Source organism: Oreochromis niloticus, linkage group LG22 (genome assembly GCF_001858045.2).
Source record: "Oreochromis niloticus isolate F11D_XX linkage group LG22, O_niloticus_UMD_NMBU, whole genome shotgun sequence".
NCBI lineage: Eukaryota > Metazoa > Chordata > Actinopteri > Cichliformes > Cichlidae > Oreochromis > Oreochromis niloticus.
This window is the reverse complement of record NC_031985.2, coordinates 7,673,990-7,689,314: the sequence shown is the minus strand read 5'-3', so window position 1 is coordinate 7,689,314 and position 15,325 is coordinate 7,673,990. Positions and strand designations below refer to the sequence as shown.

Below are 15,325 nucleotides of genomic sequence, written 5' to 3'. Positions count from 1 at the left end.
TTTGTTCCTCGCATTGCAGGTGTGGCATCTGTTTATTTCCAAAGTAAGAAAGTTGTGAAATCTCAAACGGGGAAACACTAAATTTTGATTTTTTTTAAAATTTGTGTTTTAATCCATACTGAGAAATTTAGCATAGGTCCAAACACACACAGTCTGAAATAAGTCTAAGTCTCAGAGCTACAGTGAAATGACTGTATAACAGTAGACTGAAGATCGTAAAGGAAATGATCATGTCTTCTACCTCTAATATCTGCATCTATGACATGAGTCATAGATAGGATGAGTAAAGAGCTGCAGGGTTCCATAGCTGTTAAGAACAGGAACTTGTGAATTACTTACCTGTGACATACATTTTGGGTAAAGAGGGAAAAGGGTTATGTGGAACAGTGTAGAACAAATGCTGGCATTTAACATGCAAATCACACACATATTCTTTTTGAGTGCAGTTGTTTTTACTCCTTAAGAAATCACAGAAAACTAAAGCTTGTTTTTATGGTGTCATATGACCTATACCTTATAGAGCTGTCTGGTAACAAGACAAGAGTATAACAACGATTGTCCCTGGGTTTCTGTTACGAGTTTTCACTTCTCTGTTTTCTTGTGGTATGTACTGTCCTTTGATTGTCCACAGTCTGTATCCTCAATGAAAAAAGAGAAAGAAAAAAGAAAATCATCAGATTCTTCCAGTAGTTGGTGACAATTTACTTGTCATTGTTGTGTTATTGTTGCATTTCCCAAATCATTAAAATTAATCCCTGATAGTTCACATTAAATTCTCAGTCCGTTCTTCTTCTGGGTCACTCAGAGTACATATGTGCAAACCTTCATCTAAAAATTGATGTCAGCTTTTAATCAGACTCAATAAGATCAATTATTGCATGGTACAAAATAAATAAATAATAAAATAATTTAAAAATAATCATGTGTTGCTTAAGTGAATTTCTCAATGAGCTGCATGATTTGATGTAGCTGTAATTACATTTAAAACTGGCTAAGATTCTTAATGAAATACAAAAATGTGTCACTTTAAACATTTAATATATTTTATGTTCTTCTGTTTCGAATACAATAAAATGAGAAAATAACTGATAAATAATATACCTTTATCAGGTTTAAGACAGCATTTTTTTAAGTATTGCATCTACTGGGGTATTATTATTTTAAATAAGTCAAAATCAAGTAAAAAAAAACAACTTTACATGCAAAGTATTAAAGTTGATTTAAAAAAATTACTTTCGATACTTTAACATAAAGCTTTCATTTTTAATAGTGTTTTGTAAGCGGAGTTGTGGGCGGCTCTTGACCGCGGTCTCCAGGATAGAAGGTGATGTTTCACATGCACTTCGATACGATAAATCAACGCTACCTCTGTCACGTAAATGAAACCCTGGGCTAAATTAGATCAATAGCCCACTGCTTTGGTCCTATATGTATAATCCAAATAAAGTTACGATGGGAAGGTTATTATTGTTGCTTTTCTTCTGTCACTTTACATCATCAGGTAAGATTACGTCCACATTCTTCATATTTTCTTTGGATACTTGCACTAGGTCTGTGTTCAGTTTCACTTTTACAACTAAATTAAAATACGTTTTTAATGAGAGGAGAGAGAGACCGTGGACAGTTGTATGTTTTACATTTGCTTCTATAAATCACAGACCACAAATCAACTTTTGAAAAGAAAAAAAAAGTAAAAAAAAAAAAAAAAAGTAGCCTAAATAGCGATGTCGACTGACCGATGTTGACATTGTTTCCACAGAATAGAGGTCAGACGAACGATGAGCAATAAAGATCAGATACAGAAGGTTTTAAATTTAAACGGATCCATCTCTCTCTCTCTTTCTCTCTCTCTCTCTCTCTCTCTCGCTGTAATTTTAATGTTTTATTGCTAGATATTTTTAATAATACAAAGATTCCTGCCAGGATTCTTTGATATCTTATACGTTATGATAGGGTATTTGTGGTTGGGCCACGTGGTGATGGTGTTAGTAGTAGTGATTGCTACCTGTTCGCTTCCCGAGGGATTTTTTCTGAATGAGTGGGTGATGGGGGAAGTCGACTTTTGCTGACCGCTCAACCCTGGATATTTCGATTACTGTTGTTTTTGGATGGATTTTAAGGATTTTCATAACAAATAAAGGAGTCTTAAATTGAAAGTTTGTCTTACATTTTAACTGCGGGTGCATTATTCCCATGCACCCGCATTCCCATATTCAGCTGCTCGGCGACTCAAGGGTTTGACAGTGGCCAATAGGAGTCATTGTAATGCCCGGTGTGAAGACGGTGGTGGTCCTCGGTAGCAACTCTGGCTGTCGCTACACTGGGAACTTTAGTTGCGCAAACATGTTTAAGATCACTATTTCACATTCATATGTTGATAAAAAAAAAAATGCTGTCATATCGTCTGAATATTATACAAGCCGTTTTCAGCAGCGAACTGGAACCGCCAGACTTTAAATACATGCTTTTTACTTTTTTTATAATAAATAATAATATACCTACGGTGGCTGGAAAGTGCAAAGCGCAACAAATTAAAAAACAGCAACAAATTAAAAATCCACAACAAATTAAAAATCCACAACAAATTAAAAAACCGCAACAAATTAAAAATCCACAACAAATTAAAAATCCACAACAAATTAAAAATCCACAACAAATTAAAAATCCTTGACAGAAAGGGATTGTCTGAAATACCGGAAGTGACACAACGATTAGCCTAATAGGGCTTTTGGAGAGTGATGTCACGAGAGGGGGCATGGCCAGGATTTTTGGTTGAGGCGCCATGTTTCTGGTGCTAGCGAAAGAGGAGCGAAAGTACACGGATAACACCAGCTATGGTTCGCACTTGCTGTGCGGTCGGATGTAAAGTTAGATCGCACGACCGGCAAGGGAATAAGGTTGAAAATGGTTTATCTTTTCATTCTTTCCCCACCTGCAAGCAACATGAGGCAGCTCATGTATCGGATGTTACCAAAAGAAGGCCTCTAGTCTGGATTTTTCATTGTCATTCCGGTAAGTTATAGATATGTTCATATCACTCTTTATCTGATCTTTAAGTCTGACATCACTAGCCGTGTCTGTACGGTGGCCCTGAGAGGCAAACGGACTGCAACTTCAGAAAACACTTGCAAAAAGAAAAACGCTGCAAAAAGAAAAACGCTGCAAAAAGAAAAACACCTGCAAAAAGAAAACACCTGCAAAAAGAAAAACACCTGCAAAAAGAAAAACGCTGCAAAAAGAAAAACCTGCAAAAAGAAAAACCTGCAAAAAGAAAAACGCTGCAAAAAGAAAAACACCTGCAAAAAGAAAAACGCTGCAAAAGCACACAAGACACAACGGAAATGTTTCTGGGGAGACAATAACCCGACGGACCAGTTGCACGAACCAAAACATGCTAACAAGTGCACTGGGACTGGGAGACACTTCAAAGAAGTAGAAGCGGGGCGGCCAAAGAGTAAACTTTCAAAAGTAAGTACTGAGTATTATGTCACTTATTTATGTGCGAATGTTTAATAACGAAGAACATTAAAACATTACTGTTGGCCACATGCCGGCAAAGTTATGTGACATTAGCGATGTTTGTACTTTCAGCGTTTACTTTGTTTTAAAGCCTTTACTTTATACGCCGTTCGATAGTTGACTTTAATCTTACAGAGAATCTGATGATTTTGTGGATAATTAAAGTCAGTCATATATCCACAAACACAACAAGCTGAAAGTCAGTGATGCTGCTCGGTTTGCAGTCCTGAATATCACGGCACAAGCAGGATTCACTGCACTGTTAATGTTAGCTATGTTATATTGCTGCCTCTGTTCGGTGGTGTCGAGCCAAACGGACTTTAACGTGTGTTTGAACGAGCTGACGGTTCACTCGTTAAGCTGAAAGAAAGATGCTTTAATCACAGAAGTCACACATGTGTCCACTGTACCATCTGGGAACTCTTCTTGTTTAGCACTCGTAATAACACAAACACTAAATCCTCCTTCTCTTGTGCTGTTTTGTAGCAGTGTGTACACCTGAGACTGTCACCTGTCTGTCTGTCCTGCACTGTCTCTCGTTTTCTTTTTCTCTGATTGTGTAATAAAAGTATGAACATGTATTTATAATAATAATACATTTTTACATTTTTTACATTTTAATAAGTTACACTTGTGTTTGAATCCTGCAGCTTATCACACATTTGATTTCCATGTGTGTCAACTGCAAGTGTCCAGAGTGAGGACCGACTGAGGAACCCACTGCTGCACATCATCTGTGAGGCTTTGCACCCCTGATGATCCACCAGGACAAACTCAGCAGTGTGTGAGGAAGAGGAGGAAGAAGAGCCAGCAGCAGCTGACAGATGGAGAGAATAGACAGACTCTTTCTGCCCAGTTTGACCCATTTAGCAGAAGTCAGCCTGTTTAAGGCTCTGATATCTATTCTGTATGACTTAAAGCAGTTATGACATGGTCTGATTTTCTCACCCAATAAAGGAATATTTAATATATCAGTCTACTCTCCATTCTATCAGAAACAGTTATCACAGCTCGTACATTTTCTTTTTACACATATAAACATTGAGTCAAATTTAGTAATGCCAACATATTAAAAGAACAATATTTGTCTCTTATATATAATACATCTATAGATACACTGTCAAAGATACTTGTCTTTGAGTGAAGATTTAAGGTGATAGGAAATATAAATAAATGCAACGTGAATCTTTACTGAAGCTCAGTATTTCACACGGAGTTCAAACTCACTGCTGTAATAACTAATAATGATTAATATAATAACTATAATATTGGCCATATTATATTTACATTACCAAAGTGAGATGACTTTAGTCTCATGAACAACATTAGCTAATTGTTATTTACTAGCTAATCTTAAAATGACTGTTCAGTACAGAAATGAAGCCCAACAATCATGTTTTACAGTCCTGTGGTCTCAGCCTCAGATACTTATCAAATCACACAGAGCTCATGTAGAAACAAATGAACAAAATATGTTCTCCTTCATTTCTGTCAAACAAAGCTGTATGACACGTTTCCAGCTGTTAGTATCATGGTTGCTAGGCAACCTGGGCAGCGGACGGAGGCTAGACCGTCCCATTTCACAAGCCTACAAGCCTCGCACTTCCGGCCTTAGGGGTCTTTGAGTACGCGGCCCTTGAGGACCGTTAAGGCTGCGTACTTTAAGGCTGCAGAACCTGAATTGGGATACAGCCATACATTCATTTTTTGGTTTGTGCAACTGGTCCGTCGGGTTATTGTCTCCCCAGAAACATTTCCGTTGTGTCTTGTGTGCTTTTGCAGCGTTTTTCTTTTTGCAGCGTTTTTCTTTTTGCAGGTGTTTTTCTTTTTGCAGGTGTTTTTCTTTTTGCAGGTGTTTTTCTTTTTGCAGCATTTTTCTTTTTGCAGGTGTTTTTCTTTTTGCAGCGTTTTTCTTTTTGCAGGTGTTTTTCTTTTTGCAGGTGTTTTTCTTTTTGCAGCGTTTTTCTTTTTGCAAGTGTTTTCTGAAGTTGCAGTCCGTTTGCCTCTCAGGGCCACCGTATTCCTCTGACAGAAGACCGAGACAATCGGTATTGTGTTTACCGGCTGTTTATTAAGAACAGTAACACAGGCTACTTGTGGCGATGGCCAACGCCAAAACAACAGGGAAACCGCTCTCTCCGGAATCAAAACAACCCCCACTCTTTCACTTCCCCAACTCGCACTCCACACAGGCTGAAGAAAAGTTAAAGTATGTTTTCTGTTGGTGGAAATGTGTGTGTGTATACGCTCTCATGCTCTGACAGCACAGACGTCCACCTCTGCTTTTTTAGAGATGTCTCTCTCTCTCTCTCTCTCTCTCTCTCTCTCTCTGTGTGTTTTAAACATATAAACAGAGGAACAGGAGAGTTTGCAGAGTAAGTGAGAGTACTGGGATAGTTAAAGGAACTGAGATAAAAATCATAATGCCTGCAATGATAAAGGTCTATTATTTCCTGTTTTCCCACAGACTGTAAAATAGATGGAAATATTAAAAGTTATTCTGACGCTACTGATATTGTTGTCTAAGGTTTTCTGTGTTGTAGGCCTTGTACAGTATGAACAGAAGCAGGTGGAGATAACAGCACATAGACATAGGTCATCCAGGGCCCACCAGCCCCTTTCTTTACATTGAAAAGGCTGTGAAACATAAACCAGTATTGGATATTTTTTTTTTTTTTTATCATGATCACACTCTTTAAAAGTAAAAAAATAGGTTAACTTATAATAGTTAAAATATACTATGCATTCTGTCAGAGAAAAAAAATATTTGCAAAATACAAAACTATCAGAACAATGTAGGCATGCTTCCTGTTAGAAAAACTGAATACACTGAACTGTCAAGTTACACGTATTTAGAACCTTTTGAGCCTCTCAAGTTTAATACAGTAACTTCAAAACAATAGCTAGTTCATCACAAACCAGCAGAAACCTAGAAGAGTTGATTAACACCAATTTTATGTGTTTTCATTAATGTTGGGGGCTGGTTGACCTTGGATGACCTCTAAAAACTTTTATTAATATCTTTAAAACAAAAGCAGCACAAACAAAAAGTTCTGCAGCACAGACTTAGCACAAATGTTTGACATCAAATTTGTTTGATTTGAAGAAGGTGGGGGGGCACCTTCACTCATATCATTAACCTACTCCATAAATAGCTAAGTTGTCTAGCTAGCTTTCCAGAAATTGAATGTTTAGGGGCTTTTAAGATAATGTTCCCAAAAGATTCTCTTAAGGTCAGAACGTTCAAGGACCCTTCTAAAAAATAACCTTTAGGGAATGTACCCTGAAGATTGAAGGATATTGTTTGTGTGGAAATCATGCTAACCTTTTTAATTAATAAACAATAAATTTTTTGTGAAATAAGTTAATATGAGGGTAAGCGCAAGCCTTTAGCAGCCAGTTTGAATGGAATGATAAGACACATTTGCTTATTTTGTACTTTATGATGCCACAATGTTACAATATACTGAACATGTCATCTGTGTGTCAGGGCTGGACTGGGACGAAAAATTGGCCTGGGCATTTTGACTAGAGACCAGCCCACCAGGTATTATAGGAAAAGCCATAAAGTCTTTGAATGAAAACAAACGCTGCTGTGACAGTGGTGTACGCTGTCTTGTTGGTATATGTGTGATTTCTATACATTTTACATCAGATAAAAACTTTGGTCGTAAGATTCAGATAATTATTTATTAAAAGCGAGACATCTTAAATGAGAATAATAAAGAAAAGTATTTCCTTGTCCCCCCCTTTCCCTGTTAATGCCCTGCCTGGGCCCCAGGCAAAACTTTGCTAGACCCGCCCCTGCACAGTTACCAGCTGTCAGCTACTTAGAAAAGGATCCTGGTGTTATTTGTCTCTCAGAAACAGTTCATAACTTCCCTTCAACTCATTCATGTCACCTAAAAGGTAAACCTGTTTCTCCATCAGCTGTTCAGCTCTGATGATTCAGTAAGGACATCTCCTGGTTTCCTCTTTCTGGCGCAAAGTGGGCGATAAACAAACAAGAGAGAAAAGCCGATCAGCTGATCATTGATGAGTTTCATGATTGAAGTAGCAACAGGAGAGGGAGGGGGAGAGAATGAGAGAAGAAGAGACAGCTGCAGCGTAAAGACACAGAATAACTCCAGCTTTATGTCTTTTTTCCATTCTAGCTGAAGCACCGGTGAAACTGCGTTCCTTTTTAGTTCAATACGAAACGCGTAATGTTTTCTCTGAATACGGGACGATTCCGTTTTTTACGGGACGGTTGGAAACTCTAATAACGAACCTTATGAATAAAATAAAGGTCACTATAAGTAACATCATAGCACCCGCCCAGCTGTATAGAAACTCTGTCATGCTAGCTAGTACGCAGTACGAGTTATTGTAACTGATTGTAAAAAGTCAGCACAATGAAAATAAACTAAACTTGGTTGATATCTGACCCAGATAAACTGCAGGTCATAACTTTTTACCTGAAGTTCAGTTCACTTGATACTCAGCCACCTCGGGTCTCTCCTCCTCATACCTTCCCTTTCCCTCATCCACCTGCTGGCCTCTGTGGAAGCTCCGCCATAGCCACTACCAAACGACTGAGTTATTTTTACATACCAGCCAGCATCTGGCCAATCCACCACCTTTAATTGTTTATACCATTACAAAAGAAAAAAGAAAGAAACATCGGCCCATAAAAACGAAAAATCAGACCAGCTATGCTGTGTGTATAGTTCCCAAACTAACTGAAGGTCTTAAACACCTGACAGGTAAAATGTTGGCTTGTGGTTTGTACGAGTCCAGTCAGAGCACTGTTGTTTTTCCATCCATCCATTTTCTTCTCTTTATCCAGTTTAGGGTAGCATTTGAACTGGAGCCTATCCCAGGTGCCCATTTAAACTTTACTAGATATTTGGATGGATGGATGGATGGATGGATGGATGGATGGATGGATGGAAGGAAGGAAGGATAATTTCCACAGCTACACATGTACATTTGCATGAACTGGATACAGAACATTTTTTGCAAGGTCTTTAACCTTGTCATGCTGTAAGAAATGCTTGTCAGCAGTTTTGGCTTCTTCCTGTGGATGCAACATCTGGACTATAGAGAGTGGAAGATTGAGATTGGAAATTTTTTTTAAAGACTAAACACTAAGCTGTTTACGCTTATACATAAAATTCCTGTCTTATTGGTTGCATGGTGAACAATTAGAAGAATTGCTTTGTTGCCCTTAATCCCATAAACCCAGGGAGAGTTACTTTAGGCTTCACCGACAATACAGTAACTGAGTAGTTTGAGATGTTGCTGAGAAAGCAGCTTTTTCTCAGTCTTTCTGTTGAGAATGTTTATTTCTCATTAGTTCTAATTGATCAAGATAGAGCAAAAACAAGTCCTAAATATAAACTTTCTCTTGATTGAAAGCCAAACAGGTGCATTCAGGTTTCATTGGAGACGCACACCAAACAACACTAGCATATTATCTGTGATATCAGTTAAACTTTTATTTTGGAAAGGATTTTTTTTAACATAGAAGTTACTTAAAGGGTTAATGAGAAAATATATAAATCCTTAAATATAATGCTGACAGTAGTTTAATAAAGTCGTCTATATAACAGCAATGCCATCTAATTCAAAGTCTCATCATTGTTACAGTGAAGCACTCCTTGCAGTATTTCTTCACTCAAACAACTGGAGTCCAGAGCATCCCTGAGTTTGTGGCTGTTGCCCTTGTTGATGGAGTTCAGGAAGGTTACTATGATAGCAGCACAAAAAGAGCAGAACCCAAAAGAGAATGGATTAAAAAGCTCATGCAGGATGATCCTCAGCACCTGCAGTGGTACGCTGATCAATCTTTGCACACCAATGAGGTTTTCAAACATTACATTGGGAGTTTAAGGCAACGTTTCAACCAAACTGGAGGTATGGATTTGTCTCACCTGTTACTGCTGAAAATATTTTTATTTACCCTGATTTGGTTTAAAATAGAAAACTAAAAGGTGATTTTTAAAATTAGGTTAGATATAGAATGTAAAGTAATTAGTAGATATAGAATGTAAAGTATGATAATAAATCTGCTACTTTACTCAACAAATGAAAAAAAAAAACAAGAACAGTGAAAGAAGCAGAGAAAAAATGTTAATAGACTGCTTTTTGGGCCAGTAACTGTATGTCCCTCTGTTTTTGTGTCTGTAATGCTGACATCTTACTGGTTTCATGCAGTTCTTCCGGCTATGTCTTTTTACAGGTGTTCATATTTTGCAGAGTATGAATGGCTGTGAATGGGATGATGAGACTGGAGAGGTTAATGGGTTCATTCAGTACGGTTATGATGGAGAAGATTTTATAGCATTGGACCTGCAGAAACTGACATGGATCACTGCAAAGCCACAGGCTGTCATCATCAAACTGAGATGGGATGCTGAAAAAACTCGATTAGAACACAATAAAGAACTTTTCATCCATAAATGCCCTGAGCTTTTAAAGAACTATTTGCAGTATGGGAGGAGCTTTTTGCAGACAGCAGGTAGAATAACAGAATCTGATGTAGAAAATAGAAAATTTATATGACAATTCAAAGACAGTGTAGCAACTTTCTATCTCTTTCCAGTTCTTCCTTCAGTGTCTCTCCTCCAGAAGTCGTCCTCCTCTCCAGTCAGCTGCCACGCTACAGGTTTCTATCCTGACAGAGCCGTGATGTTCTGGAGGAAAGATGGAGAGGAGACTCATGAAGGTGTGCATCACACAGAGAGCCTCCCCAACAATGATGGGACCTTCCAGATGAGTGTTGATTTGAAACTTTCAGTCACACCTGAAGACTGGGAGAGGTACGACTGTGTGTTTCAGCTCTTTGGCGTGAACGAGTACATCGTCACCAAACCAGACAAAGCAGCGATCAGGACCAACTGGGGTAAGACTGGATCCTGCAGTGGTTATGAATAATTTTTACAGAGTAGTTATTTCTTTCAAAAAAGTGACTACTCTGTCACACCAACCACCAAGCATGTACTCTTTTACTGCATCCATGAATCCTCTCTGTGGTCTTCCTCTTTTTCTCTGGACTGGCTGGTCCATCTTTAACATCTGTTATCTAATGTATTCTGCTGGAGGTTTCTTCCTGTTAAGAGCTATGTTTTTCACAAATAGAATTACATATATTATCATGTGTTATCATGTTTTTATAATTGTGTAAAGGTTTTACATTAAATTAGGCGATGAGGCGATGTCGGATAAGCTGACCTTTGCCACATTTACATTCACCAATCCAATCAATTCTATTAGCAGCTGATAAAGAACTAATTGATAACAAATCAGTAAGATGCTTCACTGAAAAGGGAACATAAATAGCAGAGAACTGAAGTAAGTAAAACATAATGAAATACTATATGTAGTATTTTTTATCTTCAGTTTTCACAAGATGAATGTCTAATGTTGGCGTATTAACTGAGTATTAATGGTTTTGTGTCGCCTCTTGTTTCAATCAGAGATGTCAGCTGCATCAACTATCACGTCCGTATTGAGTCGTTCCTCACTTGTTCCTTAGTAATCCCATTCATGTGTCCTCTGTACAATAAAGTGTTTCTACGTTTTGTTCAACAGAGAAGCCCGCTGACATCAGAGCTACAGTGGTTGTTCTAGCGATCGTCCTCATTGCAGCTGTTGCAGCTGGGGCAGCTGGGATGTTTGTTGCTTACAAAAGAAAGAAAGGTGAGAGATCTGTTGGGGAAATGTTGATTTTAATTTTTTGAATTTGTGTTTTAATCAATACTGACACATTTCGCATTAAATTGAAACACTCACAGTCTGAAATAAGTCTCAGAGCCAAAGTGAAATTATTATATGACAGTAAACTGATGATGTGAGAAGCATCAGTGTAATAGATCAGTACAGAGCAGCTGATCTTCATAGCTGTGCAGAACACGAACCTTTGAACTCTCTAGCTGTGAACTACATTTGAGGAAAAGAGTTTGCTCATGTGGAACAGTGTAGAACACACTACTGCTGGCATTTAGAACATAAATCACACTTATAATCTCATCACTACTCCCTAAAAACATTAAGCATCACAGGAACGCTTGTTTTTTATTGTGTTGTGTTATTGTATTTTATTCTGTTGTATTTATGCTTCTTGATAATATGACTTCCCTATTAATATTACTGCTTACCTGACTTTTTTTGTTGAATGTTTATCTAGAGAGTTGGAGCGTGTTTACTAACAGAAATCAACATTCACTGTACATTATAGAAAATATCAGCTTTATCTTTGTGTTCTTACAGCTCCTGCCAATGCCTCTGAACAGTCTGAGAACCTAAATCCACAAACATGACCGTCCTTCAAGCTGTTCTGTGCTCCACTCTCTGTATGACTTTACTCTGGCTGTTTCACTTCCACAGTTTAAAGTTTTACATGTTGTATGCAGTAGTTATTAAAATTCCCAACAGGTAATATGATACATCTTACAGAAGGTTTTTTTGTTGTTTATTTGTTGTTTATGTTAATGGCATAAACTGCAAAAAATGTGCCTCAAGTGAAGCTCAAAGATTAATCACTTCAAAAATATAATTTATCTTGGTTTATTTACATTTAGGGTTGTAACCTCTTCTGAAATGTTTATGTATTTATTCTTGCCCCCCTTTATTAAATCTATTGTATAATAAGCAATTAACTACATAAATAATCTTTTCATGTAATAAATGGATAATTAAACACTTAGAAACACTTCCTACTCAGTTTTGATGATATTATTCTTCTTTCTCTATGTCTATCACACATAAACCAGAAGAACTGTTGACAGCTGGGCACTATGTGCTGAAACACATGTACTATTATACCTGCTTACAATGTTATGTGTAGAAGGCCCCTATATATGGGGCTGATTACATATGGAAAGAAGTATTTCTCAAGAGTGTTACAAATGTGTATGTGTAGTTCCATAAGTAAATTTTACTTTGTTTACTTTTACCTAAAACAAACAAACCAGTCAAAAAACAATATTTTCAGTATTATTAACAATATAAACCATTGCTATACTTCCTTTATCAAGATGAAATTTAGAACTGCGTTTTATTCCTTTAACACTCTGTATTATGTTTTATTTACTCTCCAAAACTTTATTTCCTTTTTTATGCTGTAAAAATGCTTATATGCTATAAGGCTCTTTTTATTAATAAAGTTTAATTAAAAAACAAAGTTCACTCTGAGCTGCTCGGTGTGTGTTTCTTTCAAAGAGAGAGCGAAAAACAGAGAGGGAAGTAATGACATCGAAGTTGAATTTAACTGAAAGAGTTTTGAAATGATAACTTTTAGTATAACCTTAATATACCTTTTTTTAAGTACAGGGTGGGCCATTTATATGGATACACCGTAATAACATGGGAATAGTTGGTGATATTAAAGTCCTGTTTGTGGCACATTAGTATATGTGAGGGGGCAAACTCCTCAAGATGGGTGGTGACCATGGTGGCCATTTAGAAGTCGGCCATCTTGGATACAACTTTTGTTTTTCCAATAGGAAGAGGGCCATGTGACACATCAAACTTATTGGTAATGTCACAAGAAAAACAATGGTGTGCTTGGTTTCAGGCTGCAACAGGCTGCACTCTGCTGCAGCCCCTTTGCAGAGCTGAATATTAAATATGTGCAAACAACAGCATGTTTTCAGTCTCTTGCCACATATGTAAAGACAGTAACATTTTTTTAAAAGCTTGTACTTCAGTAACTCCTCATTAATCAGGAACTATGGATTAAAGTACGTAGTGTACTGTAATACTGAAAAAAATGTAAGAGAAGAACTTCAGATCCTGAGTGTGTGAGGACAGAAGAATCATCTTCATTTCAATTTTGAGGGATAAAATTTATATTTCAGTTTGTGATGGTTCTGTTGTCTTTGTGATTACAGGAGCTGCCCTCAGATTCAGACCTCAGCACCACCCAGTGACAGCAGACAGATCATCCAACATGTTAACTGCAAAATGAACTGATGAAAACAGTACAAAGGTTAAAGTACCACATGTGCTGTAGTGAAAGCTGCAGCTTTATTGATAAAGTTAAAGACAAAAAAACAAAAGGATTAATCACTCATGTAACTGTGTCACTATATATCAGCATTAACAGGACCTCAGTTTAGTGTTTCACAAAGCTGCTGATCTCAGACCTGCACAGCTTCCGTTTTAAACACTTGATGTACTCAGCTGCATGAAGAACATATGAAATTTTCTCTAACACAATTAAATAAAACCTGATGAAGGTCAAAGGTCGTCACTTGTATGTTGAATTACAAACTTGTCATCTGGAATTCTTTCACAGTTTTTTGCAGATAGTGTTATTTACCATAAAGTAATTCAGAGTTATTCATACCAGAGTAACCAGAGAGGATCATATATTTTTAAATATATAACTTTCTACAGGACTGAATATAATATCTTTATGTAAAAGTCTGGAGCTTCTGAGGAGTATCCGAGTATTTATAACATTACACAAACCAAAGGTCTCCATCACAGTGTTCATGAAATGCTGGGTGTATCCATCTCCTGGGGCGGGTCTACAGAGGAGTGCTGAAGATTTCCCTGTGAGGGAGCTGCTGGTGAAGATCATGAGTCCTGCTTGATCAATGCGATGAGCTTCAGTCTTCCTGGTGTTTCTTAAATGATGCCTCTCTCAGTGGGTCAAAAGAACATCTGGCACAGGACAGCTGTGATGAAAGAAAAGGAAGAAGTTTCTCCAAACCTCTGGACCCAGGAAACCCAGCTTGGTCCTGGTGTCTTTAATTTAACTATTTTTTTTTTAAAATAAATTATTATTATTAACAAACAGGAAAAATGTAAGTAAACACATTTTCTTTTGGCAATTTACCAATCCAGTAAAAAAAAAAAAAAAAAAAAGTTGCGTGGACAACAACATGCCCGATAACAGCAAGTTGCTAGTACCAACCAACGTTAGCTGTGTCCTTCACAGATGTCTTAACTTAATGTGATTAACTTGAGCACAGCCTTTTTGCTACCATAACAGTACAAGTTTCATTTAACTTACCTCTACATGCTTGCACAGGTTTGATGTGGAATTTTTAAAAGCTGCTAACTCGGTCTCTCTGGGAAAACACAGCTTACACTGCATAATAAAGCTGTTGGTCCCTTAAATACGGCCAGGTGTTCACATCAGTTTCTTCGAGTTTTTTTTTTTTTTTTTTCAAATTTACTCAGTAACAGGTGTGATTGAAAACGTAGCGAAGTACAATACTTAAAAAAATATACTTAAGTAAAAGTACAATTACAGACTTGAAAAATGACTTTAAAAAGTACAAATACACAAAAAAAACTACTCAATTACAGTAACGCAAGTAAATGTAATTTTTCCACCTTTGAATTTCTCCACTGCTAAGTCAAGAAAAATGAAGTTATGTACATCTGCAAAATATACAGAATTAAAAAGTTATTTCTACTCCTTTGAGGTGGGAGCCATATTATTTATTGTACTTCTACATGTGAGGTTCAGAAGTTACTTAAACTTCTTTGTAGGTTTAGACAATCACAAAAAAATGTTTTCTCATCGTGATCTGCCAGGTTGTTGAAGATCTATGCAACAGGATACAAACAAAGGAAGCAAAAGAAACAGAAAAATCATAGTGAAGCAGGAGAATAGAAAACATACAATTTAACAAAAACAAATGCAGTTACAATGTAGACACTGAACATTTTGACAAGGACGTCAAGTTCCATTGTGTTCCGCTGTGATCCTAATCATTGGAAACATTGTGCTGAATAAATTGAGCACAAAATCAAGTCATTTTTAGCTAATGATACATTAACCTTATGTCTACTGTAACTAAGTAAT

The 15,325-nt window shown here is 37.0% G+C and overlaps 1 protein-coding gene across 1 annotated transcript; it reads left to right on the top strand.

Moving 5' to 3' along the window:
* Window positions 1-1,395: 1,395 nt before the first annotated feature.
* Window positions 1,396-11,955, top strand: LOC100693013 (major histocompatibility complex class I-related gene protein). Its single transcript, XM_005457593.3, has 6 exons — window positions 1,396-1,501; window positions 9,151-9,417; window positions 9,743-10,021; window positions 10,106-10,405; window positions 11,095-11,202; window positions 11,773-11,955. The coding sequence occupies exons 1-6, from the start codon at window positions 1,429-1,431 to the stop codon at window positions 11,820-11,822; spliced, it is 1,077 nt and encodes a 358-aa protein (XP_005457650.3). The 5' UTR covers window positions 1,396-1,428; the 3' UTR covers window positions 11,823-11,955.
* Window positions 11,956-15,325: the final 3,370 nt, after the last annotated feature.